The sequence below is a fragment of the Bolinopsis microptera genome, chromosome 8 (assembly GCF_026151205.1).
Source record: "Bolinopsis microptera isolate Bmic1 chromosome 8, MBARI_Bmic_1.0, whole genome shotgun sequence".
NCBI lineage: Eukaryota > Metazoa > Ctenophora > Tentaculata > Lobata > Bolinopsidae > Bolinopsis > Bolinopsis microptera.
This window is the reverse complement of record NC_087079.1, coordinates 10,434,638-10,453,414: the sequence shown is the minus strand read 5'-3', so window position 1 is coordinate 10,453,414 and position 18,777 is coordinate 10,434,638. Positions and strand designations below refer to the sequence as shown.

The following is an 18,777-nucleotide window of genomic DNA, read 5'->3' as shown; positions in this document are numbered from 1 at the left end:
ATATCCTCAAATCTTAACTCGTAACAGAGTTTACTAAATTTTGTGAATATTTACTAAATCATTGCATTTATTGAGCTTAATAACAAAATTGTAACCCAAACTCCGTAAAGTTAGCAATGTAAACGCAAACCAGTAAATGAGGCACTAACAAAACTACAAGTTTAACTATTCAGAGAGATTCTGCGAACACCAGGTAACTTATTATGTAGATCGGTACTACATTATATATTAGTGATTACTAATTTCTTATTAGTTTTGTAGAATGATTCAAAATTACTTGTATAGAGCAGAATACTCTTTTTCAAATCACTTTTTTGTTCAGTCACCGTTTTTGACGATAAATTTAGCGTGCAGATTACAGTTTTAGCGTTAAATTCTAATTTTGAATGTTTAGATTCTTTATTTTAACAAGTACAAATTTCAGGATGATATGCCGAAGGAGCTCAAACAGCAGCAAAATCTCTTCATCAAAAAGTCTTTGAATAGACATCTAGGTGAGTTGACATATAGGTACCTTCTTGAAACTATAAATATTTAATTGCATTTGACCACTATTTCTATATATTATAGAAATTAGATTTAGTGATCAAATGTTATTAAATGTAATTAAATATGTAATATAGATTTGATTTAGAAATTAGATAGTTGATAGTTGATCATGACTCATGAGCAGTTTCGTATATATATATATTCGTGGGTCTAAATATGTACTTCGGGGGTCTTTAAAACCGAATGCTTTTTTTGTTAATCTTAAATTTCCATCTCAGGAGTCGGAGGACCATCAACCAGTGACCACTCAGAGAATTCCAGAACATCAACTCCAACAGTTTCTGAGGATGAATCAGGAGCTAAGACGAGTAGTCGTGGATCTGACCAAGTGGACACTGAGCACCGACAAACACCACCCTCCAGGCCTCCACATGGAGCTTCAACACCACCAACTAGACCTCCACATGTAGCTTCAACACCGCCCACTAGACCCCCACATGTAGCTTCAGCACCGCCCACTAGACCTCCACATGTAGCTTCAGCACCGCCCACTAGACCTCCACACGGCACGTCAGGTTAATACTGGGTTCGCTTGGTACTACCTACTACCACTGTTGCTTGATTCGTGATAAAGTTAACTTTATTTTTACCTGTAAACATTTAAACAATATTATTTTTATAAGTCCCATCAAGGTTTTTTTTTACATATTTGATAGATTTACAGATCTGGCTCGACAAAAATTTTCAGAAAAAATCATGTTCGCGGGAAGCAAAAATCCGATGAGTTTTTTAGGGGGGAGGGGTTGAGGGGGGTTGGGAAGGGTTGTCACATGACGAGAAATTTTTTGAAAAAATTAAACAATCTTTATTTGTTGATATTATTCACCCCTGTTGCCTAGAGTGGTGGGTCTGCACTTGAGAAGAGTGGATTTGGCCGCTAGAATGGTGGGTCTGCAATCTAGAAGTGGGTCTGGCAACCAGAATGGTGTGTCTGCAATCTAGAAGTGGGTCTGGCAACCAGAATGATGGGTCTGTACCCTTAAAGAGTGGTCTGACAACCAGAGTGGTGGGTGTGCACTTGAGAATAGTGGGTCTGGCAGCTAGAATGGTGGGTATGCAATCTAGAAGTGGGTCTGTTAACCAGAATTGTGGGTCTACACCCTTGAAGAGTGGGTCTGACAACCAGAATGGTGGGTCTGCACTTGAGAAGAGTGGTTCTTGCGGCTGGAATGGTGGGTCTGCAATCTAGAAGTTGGTCTAGCAACAGAATTGTGGATCTGCATTCGAGAATAATGAGTCTTCACTCTAGAAGAGTGGGTCCGGCAACCAGAGTGGTGGGTCTGCACTTGAGAAGCGTGGGTCTGGCCGCTAAATGGTGAGTCTGCACCCTTTAAGAGTGGGTCTGACAACCAGAGTGGTGGGTCTGGACTTGAGAAGAGTGGGTCTGGCAGCTGGAATGGTGGGTCTGCAATCTAGAAGTTGGTCTGGCAACCAGAATGGTGGGTGTACGTACACCCTTGAAGAGTGGGTCTGACAACCGGAGTGGTGGGTCTACACTTGAGAAGAGTTGGTCTGGCGGCTAGAATGGTAGGTCTGCGATCTAAAAGTGGGTCTTCCAGCCAGAATGGTGGATCTGCACTTGAGAAGAGTGGGTCTGTCAGCTGGAATGGTGGGTCTGCAATCTATAAGTGAGTCTGGCAGCTAGAATAGTGGGTCTGAAATCTAGAAGTGGGTCTTGCAACATGAATGTGGGTCTGCACCCTTGAAGAGTGGGTCTGGCAATCAGAATGGTACGTCTACACTCTAGAAGAGTGGGTCTGGCAACCAGAATGGTGGATTTTCGCCCTAGAAGGGTGAGTCTGGAAACCAGAAAGGTGGGTCTACAATCTGGAATAGTGGGTCTGGCAACCAGAATTGCGGGTCTGCATTCTAGAATAGTGGATCTTCACTCTAGAAGAGTGGGCCTGGCAACCAGAATGGTAAGTCTACACTCTGTCAACCAGATTTGGGGGTCTATAAACTAGAATATAGGAGATATGGCTACCTGAATTGTGGGTTTGGACAACCCGAATGGTGGGTCTTCACTCTAGAATAATAGGTCTGGTGGGTCTACACTTTAGAAGAGTGGGTCTGGCAACTAGATTGGTGTGTCTGCAATCTATAAGAGTGGGTCTGGAAACCAGAATAGTGGGTCTGCAATCAAGGGAATCAAGATGAGTGAGTCTGGCAATCAGAATGGTGGGTCTGCACCTTAGGGTAGTGGGTCTGGAAATAAGAATGGTGGGTCAGAATTCTTGAATAGTGAGTCTTCACTCTAGCTAAGAGTGGGTCTGGCAACAAGAATGGTGGGTAAGAATTCTAGAATAGTGGGTCTTCACTCTAGAAGAGTGGGTCTGGCAACCAGAATGGTAAGTCTACACTCTGTCAAGTGTCAACCAGAGTTGGGGGTCTAAACTAGAATATAGGATATATGGCAACCAGAATTGTGCGTCTGGAGTCTAGAGTCTAGAATAGTGGGTCCGGCAACCCGAAAGGTGGGTCTTCACTCAAGAATAGTGGGTCTGGCAATCGGAATGGTGCGTCTACACTCTAGAAGAGTGGGGCTGGCAACCAGAATGGTAGGTCTTCGCCTTAGAAGAGTGGGTCTGGCAACCAGAATGGTGGGTCTGCATTTTAGAATAGTGGGTCTTGACTCTATACCTACTAGAAGAGTGGGTATCCTCTCTAGAAGAGTGAATCTGGCAACCAGAATGGTAATTCTTCACTCTGTCAACCAGAATTGGGGGTCTATGAACTAGAATACCGTATAGGAGATATGACAACCAGAATTGTGGGTCTGGACTCTAGAATAGTGGGTCTGGCAACCAAAATGTTGAGTCTGCACTCTAATAGAGTGGGTCTGGCAACTAGAATGCAGACACGTAGCCAAGGGGAAGACCCCCGGAAAAAAATTGAACCCCAAAAAAATAAGCCCCCTAGTCCCCATGGTCGCCTGGTAAGTGGGCTGTGTTTATGACTGTTTGATTAAACGACACGACAGGCAATCGACTTTAGCATTTCGTAAATTATTCCCAAATCCCACAATACAATATGTACTTATTCCATTCAATGTGACAAGTACTGAGTTCCCCCCCAGCTCACCAACCTTGTATTATTGTAATGTCTGATTATTGCTGTCCCACAAATGTCGTCTGGAACACCCTATTTCTCAAAAAGTTTCCGAAGGCCAGGGCTGCGCCTGCCTAGCCCTCAAACTTTGTATTATTGTGATGTCTGATTATAATTACTGTCCTACAAATTTCTTTAATGCCAAATGTCGTCTAAAACACATAATTTCTCAAAAATTTTCTGATTGGCTGCGCCCCCCCCCCCCCTCCCTAGCCAACCAACTTTATATTAGTGTGATGTCTGATTATTACTGTCCTACAAATTTCTTTAATGCCAAATGTCGTCTAAAACACATTATTTCTCAAAAATTTTCTGGGGGGCTGCGCCCCCCCCCCGGCCCCCCAACTTTATATTATTGCGATGTCTGATTATTACTGTTCCCAAATTTCTTTAATGCCAAATGCCGTTTTAATCACCCTATTTCTCAAAAATTTTCCTAGGGGTTCGCTCCCCTAGCCCACCAACTTTATATTATTCTGATGTATGATTATTGCTGTCCTACAAATTTCTTTAATGCCAAATGTCGTCTGAATCACCCTATTTCTCAGAAATTTTCCGGGGGGTGCGCCCCCTAGCCTCCCAACTTTGTATTATTGTGATGTCTGATTATTACTACCTTACTCGGGATTATTACGACGGGTTTATTAACGACGGGTTAAAATATGGTTCGGGAAAAATATGGCGAAATTGCTCAAAACCCACCACATTTTCCCGGTCGCCATTTTACCGGTGTCCAACCTTTCAATTTTAGATTCAAAAATTTTGTCTCAGATGTAAATTTCCTTATTAGAGATAAGCAAGTTTAGAAATTTTCGCATTGCTAAAACTTGTGAAACAAGTCGAATTATTAATAATTGTTGAAAGTAGACAGAAATAATGACTCGTGGTTAATCAAACTAGATGGAAAATAATTTTAAACATTTGAAGCGTAACAACCAGATCGATATTAAGATAAAGGGAGAGCTGTTTAGTCTTCCAATAAGTTGTAATCATCTTCGTTATCTTCATCTGGATCATCCCTTTCATCAGTTTTAATTAATTCAAGTTTTAATGTAACTGTTACTTTTACTTTGAGTCCTATTTCATTATGTAGAGATAGTCAATACCTTTAAAGAAATTAAAAATTGGCCTATTTAAATCAAATTTGACAATAAGGATATATGACAAGAATTGGGCAAAAAGGTGAATTTTTTGCAATTTTAGCCAAATGAAGTCGAAAAACCTACAACAAGTGTCCCAATAGTCTTCTTTAGTGAATATAAGACAACGATTAAAATATGAGCACCCATACCCCTTGGGAACCCTAAAAGCTGAGTAGGCGGGTTTATTAACGACCGGTGAAAATGTGGTTCGGGAAAAATATGGCGAAATTACCCTAAACCCACCACTTTATCCCGGTCATAATAATCCCGAGTAAGGTATCCTACAAATTTCTTTAATGCCAAATGTCGTCTAAAACACATTATTTCTCAAAAATTTTCTGGGGGGCTGCGCCCCCCCGGCCCCCAACTTTATATTATTGTGATCTCTGATTATTACTGTCCCCAAATTTCTTTAATGCCAAATGCCGTTTTAATCACCCTATTTCTCAAAAATTTTCCTGGGGGTTCGCTCCCCTAGCCCACCAACTTTATATTATTCTGATGTATGATTATTGCTGTCCTAAAAATTTCTTTAATGCCAAATGTCGTCTGAATCACCCTATTTCTCAAAAATTTCTGGGGGCTGCGCCTTCCCCCCTCCCTAGCCAACCAAAGGAGCTTCGCCCCGGCTACGTGTCGTGTCGGGCTACGTGCCCAGAATCGAAAAAACTTAATCTTTAAATGAATAACGGAACCTTCATTATGAAGTTACGAGATGATAATATAATTGGGAGGCAAAGTGGGTATCGGGCTTGGGGCTCATAATGCGCAAAATTTGGCCGCTGTCGAGTCGGTCTGCCTAAAATTCACAGATCTAGCTATGGGTCTGGGACATTTGTAAAAAAAAAACCTTAGTCCCATGTGTGTCATTGAAATGCAAGTAGTCTTGACTCATGATACACATCGCAGTATATGGATACTTAGAATCCTGGTCTGGCGCTATGCCCGGCCGATGATTTTGAGGGTCACTGTTAACTTTAGCGGTTCCATTGTCCAGCACAGCGGGCCCTACGGCGCCCCGGGTTTTGACATCCAACTTTCCATGAATTATAAATATGGTATATAAGTATGTAATATGGTATATTTATAGAATTCGAAACCTAGAGGCTAGAAATAACTCTTCAACACCCAAACATTTTAACAAAACTGTCAAACGAACCATAGACTTAAAGTAAAACGTACATAAGCTCCGTTACAATGTTGTTCCTAGACACATTAACTTCACACACCTAGCCTGTGTGGGCGGTGACCGTGATTTACGAGAATATTACTTGAATACAGAATGTCAACTTACATCATTACTTTAAAAGAATTTTGGGAGCGGGGCAAACTTAATTACATTATCACAGAACTTTCAGGCCGGCTCTGCTATTATATCAAATTCACAGCGCTGTGAGAATCTCTTCTGTGATCTATTTTGGATTTCACCGCCGATTACATCAAATTCCAATCACCGTTCTAAAGAATTCTATATTTAGTCCTTTCGCCATTTTTTGTCGCTGTTGTGAAGCCAACAACTCCTTATCTTAAATACTTTTATATCGGAAACACCAAATAAAATATAAAAGTCACATACACATACTATGTAGGAATCCGTTTTTCTGATAATATCAATTATAACTCCCCCTCAGTAGATGTGGCAGCTGACGAGCGGGCTGCGCGGTTGAAGGCCGAACAGTTCCAACAAGCGCTGAACGACTCGGCCAACGAGGCAGAGTCCTCCTCTGTCAGTACTTCTTCGGATGGTCGTGACAGCAGAACGAGCGGGGATTTCAAAACTAGCAAACGGTTAGCTAAACATGTCCGGTTTAAATCATATCTTGGTTCTGCTCCTGATTTCTTAATACTCCCAGTACTGATCATAATCGTTCCGATATTTCTTGACTCTAAACATTACCAGGCCGGTATTTCCTAACTCTATATTAAATATTACCAGACCAATATAATAATATATGATAATATAACCCTGGAAATCACCAGGCTGATATTTCTTAACTCTAAACATTAACAGGCTGATATTTCTTAACTCTTCTATTAAAATTTACCTAGCCGATATTTCTTAACCCTGGACATGACCAGGCCGATGAAAAACAAGAGAGATCACCCGGGAAGAGGAGGGTTCTCTCACAGAGGTGGTTACAGAGGTGGTAAATTTGACAGGAGAGATACTGGAAGGATGGGACACGGACACTTCCCTAGAGGTGAGTATGCATTCTTTGCATTCCTTCGTTTCAAGATCGTAGTTATTTGCTTAGCTGGAATATGTTATGCTTATGAATATTGACCGTTTAGTGGATTTCAGCTTAAAGGAATGAAGCAATCGATGAGAAAACTTCTTAAAACAGTTTCTATATAATCGGATCTTTTACCGAGAATAATTGGCAGCAAGTTCATGAATTACAATTTCAGGGCCTCGTCCAATGAACATGATACCGTTCCAGCATCGTCCACCTCCCCCAAACTTTCACATGCTGGAGCAACTTTCTCAGTCACCCAGAGACAGCGCCTTCATACCCAGGTACCACCAGCACCAGTTAGCTATTTTTCACGGTCCAGGGCCTAGGCTTTTTGTTGTGAATTTTAATTGTGCTAACTTTAATTTTTTCGAAATATGACCCTCAGTATTGGAATTATACAAACAATAATATAATTTCACTGTCACGTAATTGATGATATGCGGCCTGTTTCTAATTCGAACCCTTGTAACTAAAGCCCCTAGTTTCCTATTCTCACATACTTTTGGTGCTTTGCCAGATACGATATGATATAAAATATTCTAGTTATTCATTTAAATGCATGTTATTATTATCTGGCTCTTTGTGATTACTCGACGCCCCATATGTTGAGAACTTGAACTTACGCGATTGTCCATATTTTATCACCTACCCTTCTTTTCTCTTCCTGAAGTATGGTTATCTAATTCTACAAACCTTTCCAACATTTTTCACATCCTCTAATAATATTTTCAGTTTTGTAAAAATTGTTTCCACAAGTGAATAGGTAATTAAATGTGATTATGTTTCAGCCCAAGAAGAACGCCACGCCACTCCGAGAGCAGTTCTTGTGGTTCACCTCGACTCTACTCCGGAGCAGGACAAACTCCTCCCCAATCTCCCCGACACTTCTACGAGAGCCCAATCCACAGTCCACTACGTCACCACATTTCTCCTTACAGCTCCCCTCCTCGACACCCTGCTTCTCCCATTCCTAGGATGATGCATCCTGCTGAGCACATGATGCAGCCTCACCCTGCTCACGCTATGATGGGTCGCCAGCATCCCATGCCCGCCATCCCTGTACCGATACCTAATCAACAGGAAGTAGGATCCTTCTCAGGAACCCCGCCCCCTCACTTCCATCCTATGAACAGTCCACATATGAGACCTATGACTCCAGAACAGCAGCATCATATGATGGCAGCAATGCAACATCGGGCTGTAGATCAACAGCAACAACAACAGCAGCAACAACAACAGGTGCAACAAATGGAGCAACAGCAGATGGTTCAGCAGATGAAAATGAAACAAACCCAGGATATGGCTCAAATGTTCCAGCAGATGCAAAAGATGCAGATGCAAGGTCAAAATATGACCTTGACACCTGATCAAATCGCCCAGTTTATGCAGTATTGCACATTGGCGAACCAACAGGTCATGGCGAACCAGGGTCTAAGCATGATTCCAGGTGGTCAGAACATGGTGGCACCTCCTTGGATGCAGCAAGGAGCTCAACAACAAGAAATGATGATGAATTCTGTATCTCAATCGGGCGCCGAGCTACCTCCTCAGATGATGCATCAACTACCGATGGGACAGCATGTTCACCCCATGTTCTTAGCACAACAGCAGGCTCAAATGCAGAGCTTTATGGCTGGACAACAGCTCTCTGATCAGCCAACTCAACCACTTACTGGTCAGCGGCTACCTGGTCAACCGGTTCATGGTCTGATGCCTGGAGGTCTTTCAGCTCAGCACTTCATGCAAGGCCAGCTACAAAGTCAACAGATCATGATACCAAGACCAATACATCCAGAGATGGGCAACATTTCAAACATAACCCCTCCTCAGAACACACCCTTATTAGATCCTGCACTTGGTATACCACCACGACAGTTTGGTATCAACATACCGGCTCCCGCTGCCGTTACCACTCAACCTCATCTTGCTCCAGTCTCCGATGTTAGAGTTCCCTCTCCCAGTTTACAACTGGAGGACTCTTCTGCAATTGAGAGCTCAGCTACTGAACCTGTCTCTACAACTTCCAGTGTGACATCCCAAGATGCTTTCCAAGCCAGTGCTCCGCCCATCGCCACCACTAAGAGCACCGAGGTACCAGCTCCCAGCTCCGAAGCTGTACCACCGCCAGCTGCTAAAACCTCCTCTGCTTCTGAGACTCCAGTAAAGCAAACTAAAACACCAGGGCTTATTCGGCTGCCACCTCAACTACCAACAGAAGAGGACCTGTTAAAGTCACCAGACGCTGCTGGGACCCCGGTTAACATGAAGAAGAACTATTGGCAGAACCGCCAAAAGTCAAGTGAGTCAGGAGAAAAGAAGGCTCTACCTAAAACTGAGCAGATAAAAGAAGAGCCGGAGACAACAGAACCTCCTCCTGTGCTGGTGAGCGAGCCGGAAAAGGTGAGATTACCCTCTAGCTCTCCCGAGCCAGCTGATATACCGCTTCCTGCTGAGAAACCAGTTCCTCCAGAAACTCCCAAGAAGAAGTCGGACAAGCAGATAAAACCCAGAGGCTTCAACTTGAGTGATCTGGGGGATCTGGTGACTAAAACGGTCACTCACAACAACAACATCCCCAAGACAGACATCAGAGCAGCTGCAGATAGTGGTAGTGTGGAGGTTGTCCTGAATCAGGGGTACAGGAGGACACATTCGCCCTGTCCAGCTAGAGCTGTGGACACACGGGAAAAGGGCGACACCTGGCGTCCGCTAACTAAAGCTAAACCTGAGCCGGAGCCGACTAGCACATGGCGGGCAGCTCAGGACAATCCTGCAAGCTCCTCTAATCCTGCAAGCTCTTCTAACACTGCCAGCGCTTCTAACACTGCCAGCTCCTCTGCTAGCACTTTCAAGGTTCTGGAAGAGGATCCTGAGAGAACAAAGGCCCTCCAGGAAGCAGAGGCGATGAACTTAAAAACAGGGCATCAGATTCAATATGCTATCGAGAAGTTGCAGAAGGAGTCCAGGATTAAGTCCGTATCTGAATCTTCATCGAAAAGTGTGATAGAGGATGTGGCGGGGGAGGAGGCGTGGTACGACGAAGAAGACGAGGACAGGATCGACTGCTTCGATCTTACCATCTGACCCTAGAAGACAATCTTAAATCTTGAATAATGCTACAATTTGCAAAAAATCAAATCAAATGTGTGGGTTGGTTGGTTAAGGACGTGTTATGATAGTGGTACATAGTATGTCATGCGATTAGCTTATATTTTGGGCATATATATGCATGTCACGTGGCATATCGTGCTCCCGGTTTAATCTGACTTTGATAGAATATACAATATATGTTTTTATATTTGATGTGTCTGATACGGGGTAACCCGACCCCCTAACGGCTTGATAATTGCCCCTAGATATGAGAACTTTTGATCAGTCACCGTTATATTAGGCAACCCTCATTATATATTACAGCTGACAGCTGCACCTGTTTTTTCTCAGGCTGGGGAAGAATTTAGATTATCTTGATAGTGTGGCAATAATTGTTACAACATAAAATTTATCCAATCTGTCCAGTCTATCTCAGAATACATTTGATTGTTTAGAATTTAGGTTTTCCTACCCTGGAGCGTTCCTACCTTGATGGTGTATAAACTATTCTTTTATTAAAAATCTTTGATTTATTGATATTTTAAATGTCCCAATACTTTGCTAAATTTATATAAGTCCAGTCCAGCAGAGCATATATATCTTTGTACTTTTATATGAAGTTGAACAACTGTGCAATTTCACAAGAGGTCTTGATTAATGACGCAGTTGGTAGGTCTTACAGAGATGTGTCCTCGTTGTACTTCTATACATCGGACTGTAAAACTATTCAGTTAATAAGCTTCATTCTTGACAGGAAGACAAATCATGGCTTCTCAATTCGCAACTTTTGACCCAAATGTACTTTCAAGTTAGTTAACAATTACAAGTTAATTAATAATTACAAGTTAATTAACAATTACAAGTTAATTAACAGTTGGCCAGTTCTCTAAACACCATTCTCTACATATTATTTGTGCTCTATATGAATTATTAATGCTGTGCCTGCGATAGTAGTAAAATATAACTTTAAAACTAATTTGTATTAATATAAATGTCTCTCATCTGTCTAGTATTTAAGATTAGATTAGCCTAGAATTTAATTTAATTGAGGATGTGTCAGCTGATGATGTTTGTCGTAGTGCACTGTGATGTTTTCCCCGTCTTAATTTTCTTTAGGATGTTTTAATCTTGGCTTTCCTTTCGATACATGATATTATTATAAAACTACTTTTATAATTTATCAAAAAAAAGCTTGTGATTATTTGTTTTTGTTTGGAAGTGGATTGTTGCTAAACATTCCAGATTTCGTTAGATACAATTTCGGGTACGATGTGATCTCAATTTGTTTCGACACGTGTCAGTGATAAAATGCAACTTAAATCTTAATTCATCACTGTTGCAAGCTGGTAGGTTGATCGCTTCCAAGTTTTAAAACAAAGTGGAATCACATCCGATATAGAAACAAAGCAAACAAATTGAGTCCACAGTTTGTCTTGTAAGCTTGAAATCATCCGACCATAATATTTTTTACCGTACAAAAAACAGGATATTTGAATATAATTAATCCTAATTAATTAGAATGTGAGGAATGTTATGCTCCTTCACAGACTTCGACTCTCACATGCCATAGCCAGGTTCGGCATGTTCCTTTTAAAACTTCTTCTTCAAATCTCAAGCATGTTCCATATTTTCTTTAGTTAATTACGGAGAAATACTTTTAAAATGAGCCACAAAATCAGATGTTCTGCTTGATTTTCAGCCTCCACTTTAATGATTTAAAAATTTGATAATTTAATGACGAGTTTATTCTTAGTAAGATGGTGCAGGAGTGTTCATCCAAGAGACCATGTGTTCGTATAGGTCAGTTCAATGTTGTTATATTCTACTGAAAATCGTGTTTCTATATTTACATTTTATAATGTAAACTTATCATGTAAATTTGAGATATATTTTCCAAACACTGCCTGTTTTCACTGCCCGACTCCTGATCCTACTAATTTATCCAAAATAAATGCCTTACCTGTCATTTATCTGTTACTTGCTGGCAATTTAGCCTTCAATTACAGCACACCTTTATACTTGATCTACTATGCTGATGTTTTACTATATTTACCAAAATGTTTCACTATTTCACTCTACAATATCTCAGGAACTCACAACGGCACATTTCACTGTGACGAAGCACTGGCGTGTTTTATGTTGAAACAGCTGCCAGAGTATAAAGATGCAACTATAGGTAGGTTTATTATCTAAGGGTGTATTGTTTTACAATGTAGATATTCAATGTATTTGATCATATAAATAATTGATATAATATTTTATAATTGTTATGATATGTATTTACTGATCGTAAGTTATGCAGCATAACTTATGCTGTTTATTACGGATTTAGCTCATCCTGGTTTACATTAAATCATAAGAAATTACACTGTCTGTTTTCACTAGCCTGTGATCCGAATTTATCTATTTTCTTCCTCGCTTTGTTCTCACAGTATTAAGTTACATTGGACATAAGGCAAGTCTACCTATTCATTTTGAACCTAAATTTAAACAAAAGAATAAACAATAAAGTGTAGATAATTATTTTGTCAGTACGAACAAGAGACGCGGCACAGTTATCAGAATGTGATATTGTGGTCGATGTTGGTGGAGTATACGATCCTTCAACTCATAAATACGATCATCATCAGAGGTAACTAAACACAAATTAATCATACTCTAACTTTTAAACTGACACATATTTACTTTCTCTTGCCTGGTTTATGTTGTTATTTCTCAGAAGTTCGTGCCCCAGGGCTACCACAAGCCGTAACCTTAGTGTTCTGGGGCACGACGTTCTTGTGCTGAACTACAGTTACCATTTTCCTTTCTTTCTGGACTTATTTGACATGTTTGAAATTTCTGGAAATTATTTTCTTGATAATTCTGGGAAACTTTATACATGAAAAATACACAGTAAGCTCCCCAACCTATCCGTCGAAGTCCTTCAATGCCAAGCTAAATTACCTGAAATAAGTCTGAAGTACCTTATCTTGAATTTCAGGACGTTTACGGGAACCATGGCGAATCTAACAGATGGTAAAATGAATTTCAACACCAAGCTCAGTTCTGCAGGATTGATTTATTTGCATTTTGGACGCAGGCTACTGGATCAGGTTACTTTTCCTTAATTTTAATTACAAGTTTGTTGGCAGGCTGATGGTTAATTGACAATTAGCTTATTGGATAATCAGTTTGGATTTCGAAATTGTATTGGACTGTGGTTATTGTAGTGATTCGATTTAACATGAAGAAAATGTGATTTAAGGCCGTATTTCCCAAAGATACGACTTCCGTAGACATTTTATTGTATTTTGTGTCACAAATTTGTCCGCATTTTGGTACATTTTTGCTACATTTGTGGGCAGATATCTCCAATCATCTAGACGACTAGCAAATGTTCGATTCATTTGCAGACACCCTCGCGCGTCTCGTTGTTCTTTTGCGCGCGCGCGTTATCCAACCGACGCGACCGGACCCACTATTACCATCTAACCTATCTCCTCTTCTCTCTGAATGTGTCTTCAGTCTTGAAAGGGGTTCTTCATTTCATGTTCCTAGAGTGAGTGCTGATAATTGTCATTTAAATATACTTTGTACATTCCTCGTAGTGGCAAACCTGTCACTCATCTAATTGGCTCACCAGACACCACATAGCCTGATATTTTAGTCAACGCGCGCTACTTGTACTCCAGAATCACGTACATTTCTCAGTATCAATTACTAACCTACAGACTATTATAACAGATGTACGGAAATTAAGCCTAGCACACTTATGCTGATCCATTTCTGATCACGTCCAGATGTTTATTTAAGTTCGTTTCAGTTGATGCCAGATTCTAGTCAAGATCACAAGGATATAGTTTACAAACGACTGTACGAGTACTTTATGGAAGAGATAGATGCAGTGGACAATGGAATAAACGCAACAGAAGAGAAGCCTAAGTATCACATAACCACCACTTTAGGGGGCCGAGTCCGTAATCTCAACCCGGCCTGGAACGACACTATTCAAGTAAGTCTTATAACTGAGGGGGGGGGGGGGGGCATTACTGTGTTACTCAGTTATATTTAACTTTGTACCACTTTTTACTTAAATCACGTCAATTCAAGACTCTAGCTGGATAGCACAGACTCTAGTACTAGTCTCGTCAGATTCCAATTAACATGGTCCCGACTATAACACTGCCCGTGTGTGACAACGTGACGTGATATTATACTGTGGGTCTAAGCGGTTGAAAAGTTACGATAAACACGTCGCGTTATTAAAGTCAATCCCAACTTCAGGATTTTGATGGCCAGTTTGAGAAAGCGACCGAGATGGTTGGTGGTGAACTTGTTAACCGTGTAGACGGGATGGTTAAAAGATGGCTCCCGGCTCAAGATATCATCAGGAAAGCTTTCAACAAGAGACATGAGGTTCATAGCTCCGGGCAACTCGTCAAGTTCGAACAAGGTAACTAGTTCGATTACTCACACTCTGTATCCCCGTGGATATGTGAAATGTTAAACCGTAACCTCGTTGGCCATGAAATTACGCAGTACGCACAGCGGGAGTAGAAGATATATAAACTATAAGGGACGTAACATTGTGTATCCGATTTAAAAAGTGACCGTGATTTACGCATTCCTATAAAAAGTCTCGTCTTCAATTTAGTAACACTTCTTCTAGCAGTTTCACCCCTCGAAATCTGTTAGACAAATGCTAAATCCTTAAAATGACTATCCATCAAATAAAGAGTATTTACAAGTTACCAATATTCCACATGATCCCAGGGGGTTGTCCGTGGAAAGAGCACCTTTACCAGCTTGAAAAAGAGACTGGTTGTGAAGGAGAGGTTAAGTACGTGCTATACGCTGACTCTAATGGAGCGTGGCGTGTACAGACAGTTGGGGTTAAAGGAGAGGGGTTCAAGAGCAGGAAACCATTACCCGAGAGTTGGCAAGGTGTCAGGGATGAGAAGCTGTCCGAGCTGACTGGAATTCCTCAGGTAAGCGGCCTGCGCTTGGTTTTTAGTAAATGTTTGGTTATATTAATTGAGTATTTGTTGTGACCTTCTAAAATGTAATCACTTGAATAGAGTGGTATTTTGAAAATAGTGTATTCTAAAACAAATATATTTCAGTGTATATTCGTGCACGCAACAGGGTTTATAGGTGGAAATAAGACAGAGCAAGGAGCGATGGAGATGGCTCGACAAGCTCTTGAGATGAAATAAATGGAACTTGAGATCTCATTAAGTTATTTGTTAAATTGTTTAAGTTAGTTAAAGGTTTCCGTTGCACGGTGCACGGGACCGGTTTCAAATGTTTTTATTTGCAGGTTTAACATCGTTTTTATCCATATCTTTACTTTCTATAGATTCTTTTAATCGAATTTTAGCGATGTCCCCTTCTCATGAAGCGGGAATTTATTAACTTTTTAAGTCCTAATTGGTTATGTTTGAAACTATTATTTCACAATGTCATGGCTTTACATTTATCAAGATTGTTTCAGAAATGTCAAGATTGCTGCAAATATAACAACTATGCGGTTGACGGTTTATGTTATGTTACATTTGTTTGCTTTTAATGATATTTGACGAAACCCTCGTTTATTTTGATTTCGACCGCTACACTTGCACTGGAAATGGGACACTTAAACCTGAAATGGTGTGGAGTATGTGTTTCACGGTAAAGCTAAACATTCAACATTGGTTTTCACACATATTACAGACGTCACCTTGCTCGTATTGGCCACACATGACTCTTCATCACACCACGCCCTGGTGCACATAACGGTCGTATTTATAACATTGTACAGCTCTTGTAACATTGTACAGCTCTTGTTCCAACAATGAGTTAATCACCAACTCTATGCAACGCACCTTAATGTTAATAATGTACGTATTCGAATTACACGCCTAGATTCTCGGCTACTCCTTTCATCACATAATCCTCCATAATTATGGAGGATTAAGATTGTCTTACTCTTACGACAATGGGCCAAACAAAACTGCGCGTGCGCCTCAAGGACAAAGAAAACCGCTTAACTTACGAACAGCACGAATCTCGGGGTCCTGCATCCCGGCTCTCCTTAATTTAACGTCCCTTTTGTCTTTGCTGTCTTACTTACAATTCAGGGCCGGGCCGCGCTCAGCCTTTCCTTAACCTAGTTTGCTAGTCTATTCTACTCTCAGTCTCACGTTACGTGATGCACATTGCGATTGGCGCGCCAGGTTGAGGTTAAGCTAAGCCTGTCATGATTCCGCTGCATTTTCAATAGGTTTGCATATATGTTTATGAACAATGAACATTATACTTATAGTTATAGCCTGCCGGTTCCCAGGTTATGCCAATTTTGTGATGTAAAGGACTCACGGCCACAGTTTTACTGGGCCGCGCTCAGCCTGTCATTCCTTGTCATACGTTGTATGACCCGCCGCGCACGAAGTGCGCGGCTCCCCCTGTATCGTCAGGACGATAAAGGGTGAAACGACCGTGGGGGTCGCAACGTGATACAAGTCATTCCGCCGAATCTCTATTCGTGTATGAACATGATAGCCTGAGGTCCCCAGGTAACCACAGTTACGAACCCCTTTAAGTTTAATGTTTAAGTCAAGATGCTCTTCATAATATACATATATATATATATTTTATTTTTAATTGTAGTTGACGAAATGAGAGTCTCCACTCAGTGTGTTAAAACATAATTCTTTGTCGACGTTTCGGCTACATGCCTTTGTCATAAACAGGACGTACTGAAAACTTACATAGCTGCAAAGATACAATGTTAAAATAATCTATTAATACTACGAAATATAACATGTAACAACAAAAAATAACATCTTGAAACCCAACAACGATCACAAATTTTTCCAAAAGAAACATAAAATATAACGGCTAAAAGAATCAACAACGCAACAAGCCGTGAACAATTCCTCATAGTACTACAAACATTTTACCAAGATAGCTCCTTCATAAAACTGATTAATCAAAAATTATCTAGGTTAATAAGTTCAATATTACATTAACTTCCAAGTATATTTTATCCAATCATATAAACATTTGCTACCAATTAATATGCCAAATATGTAATAAGTCCTACATTGGGGAAACTGGTAGGTTTAAAAGAAGTAGAGCCTGGAAACACTACAAATCAGTAAGGGATGGCAACAAATCTACGGCCATGGGGAAGCACTACCTAGAGGAGCATGCAGACATTTCAATGCCAAACATACCGTTTCGGTTTATAGTTCGAAAAAGATGTAAAGACTATGTGGACCGTCAATTGTGGCAGTCGGTTCTAATAAAACGTGAAAACCCAGAAATAAATACTCAATTGTCTGAGTCCGTAAATGAAGGTGATTGGATAAAATATACTTGGAAGTTAATGTAATATTGAACTTATTAACCTAGATAATTTTTTTCCCTGCTCTTGCCGAAGGCAAAAAGATCGTAGGGAATAAGTAATCGGGTTTGGATATATGAGCTATCCCGATGGACCTGCGATGATGACAAAAGTCTGCTCCTTCGCAATATAGACCACTCCCCTATAATTATGAGTATAGGAAGCGTCTGTTATGCTGCGCGCGACGCTCGGCATGTGTTAGTTAATTGCGTTATCCAACGCGAATTTCAATTGTCGAACGATGCCGTTCAAATCAAATTAGCCCAAAATTTGTGCGCGGCGTACTAAATATTCGATTACACGCAATCCTGCACGCGCGCAATAACAAATTACGATGAAAATATTGCAAATTTTTAACAACAAAATAATCCAATATCTAATTTTTATTAATCGTTAAAATTAACTTTTCGTTGCAAATATTAACGGTTTAAGCAGGGAAAATTAATCGTGCGTGGTGTAACCGCGGCGAAATTCTTGTTGATTAATCAGTTTTATGAAGGAGCTATCTTGGTAAAATGTTTGTAGTACTATGAGGAATTGTTCACGGCTTGTTGCGTTGTGGATTCTTTTAGCCGTTATATTTTATGTTTCTTTTGGAAAAATTTGTGATCGTTGTTGGGTTTCAAGATGTTATTTTTTGTTGTTATATTTCGTAGTATTAATAGATTATTTTAACATTGTATCTTTGCAGCTATGTAAGTTTTCAGTACGTCCTGTTTATGACAAAGGCATGTAGCCGAAACGTCGACAAAGAATTATGTTTTAACACACTGAGTGGAGACTCTCATTTCGTCAACTACAATTAAAAATAAATGATTGACCCACTCATAAGAGCAAAGCAAGATAACCAATATATATATATATATTAATCAAAACGTAAGTTAAGGCGCTTTTCCATTCTGAAATAAAATAATTAGCAAGATCTCAGCGACCTGTAACAATTTTAAAAGATAAAGATGGGTAGTGTTTCCTGGGCCACCCTGTATAACAAATAATCGCTTATCTTATTTGAAATTGAATCAAATTTGATATAACAATCACTAAGCGTCAAATTGATGGACACTCTTTACTAGAAAAGCGAGCAATAGACTAGCAATATGCAATAGCATTAGCAAGCTAGGAAATTTTAAACTTTGACTTAGAGTTGGACCATAATGATAATATACATATTCAATATTGCATATACTCATGTTGGCTCATATATTGTAATATTACTGTTATGTCATTCCGCCGAATCTCTATTCGGCGTATGTTTATGCACATTATAATAGTCTGGGCTCCC

At 40.2% G+C, this 18,777-nt stretch overlaps 3 protein-coding genes across 5 annotated transcripts in view; all 3 read left to right on the top strand.

The window, feature by feature from the left end:
- Positions 1-18,777, top strand: part of LOC134819632 (uncharacterized) — a 39,643-nt gene that overhangs the window by 8,600 nt on the left and 12,266 nt on the right. The gene's annotated exons all lie outside the window — the stretch shown is intronic.
- On the top strand, positions 71-15,691 carry LOC134819631 (MYG1 exonuclease-like). 2 transcript variants are annotated; one of them, XM_063829667.1, is made up of 9 exons: positions 71-75; positions 11,880-11,926; positions 12,216-12,302; positions 12,659-12,758; positions 13,110-13,221; positions 13,932-14,120; positions 14,393-14,561; positions 14,882-15,096; positions 15,232-15,691. In XM_063829667.1, exons 2-9 carry the CDS (start codon positions 11,884-11,886, stop codon positions 15,322-15,324), a joined length of 1,008 nt encoding a protein of 335 aa, XP_063685737.1. In that variant the 5' UTR covers positions 71-75; positions 11,880-11,883; the 3' UTR covers positions 15,325-15,691. The 2 variants fall into 2 exon arrangements, with proteins under 2 accessions (XP_063685737.1, XP_063685736.1); XM_063829666.1 differs by lacking the exon at positions 71-75 and adding an exon at positions 11,622-11,700.
- LOC134819626 (bromodomain-containing protein 4-like) lies at positions 109-11,274 on the top strand. 2 transcript variants are annotated; one of them, XM_063829653.1, is made up of 7 exons: positions 109-193; positions 425-494; positions 768-1,064; positions 6,434-6,587; positions 6,879-7,000; positions 7,209-7,317; positions 7,825-11,274. In XM_063829653.1, the coding sequence occupies exons 2-7, from the start codon at positions 431-433 to the stop codon at positions 10,118-10,120; spliced, it is 3,042 nt and encodes a 1,013-aa protein (XP_063685723.1). In that variant the 5' UTR covers positions 109-193; positions 425-430; the 3' UTR covers positions 10,121-11,274. The 2 variants fall into 2 exon arrangements, with proteins under 2 accessions (XP_063685723.1, XP_063685722.1); XM_063829652.1 differs by having other exon boundaries at positions 6,431-6,587.

Excerpts from the sequence above, each read along its gene's own strand:
- LOC134819626 (XM_063829652.1), top strand. The coding sequence starts at position 431 with ATGCCGAAGGAGCTCAAACAGCAGCAAAATCTCTTCATCAAAAAGTCT. Across the intron at positions 495-767 it reads GTCTTTGAATAGACATCTAG|GAGTCGGAGGACCATCAACC; the intron begins GTGAGTTGACAT and ends TTTCCATCTCAG. Across the intron at positions 1,065-6,430 it reads ACCTCCACACGGCACGTCAG|TAGATGTGGCAGCTGACGAG; the intron begins GTTAATACTGGG and ends ACTCCCCCTCAG.
- LOC134819631 (XM_063829666.1), top strand. The coding sequence starts at position 11,660 with ATGCTCCTTCACAGACTTCGACTCTCACATGCCATAGCCAG. Across the intron at positions 13,222-13,931 it reads GACGCAGGCTACTGGATCAG|TTGATGCCAGATTCTAGTCA; the intron begins GTTACTTTTCCT and ends AGTTCGTTTCAG. Across the intron at positions 14,562-14,881 it reads ACTCGTCAAGTTCGAACAAG|GGGGTTGTCCGTGGAAAGAG; the intron begins GTAACTAGTTCG and ends ACATGATCCCAG.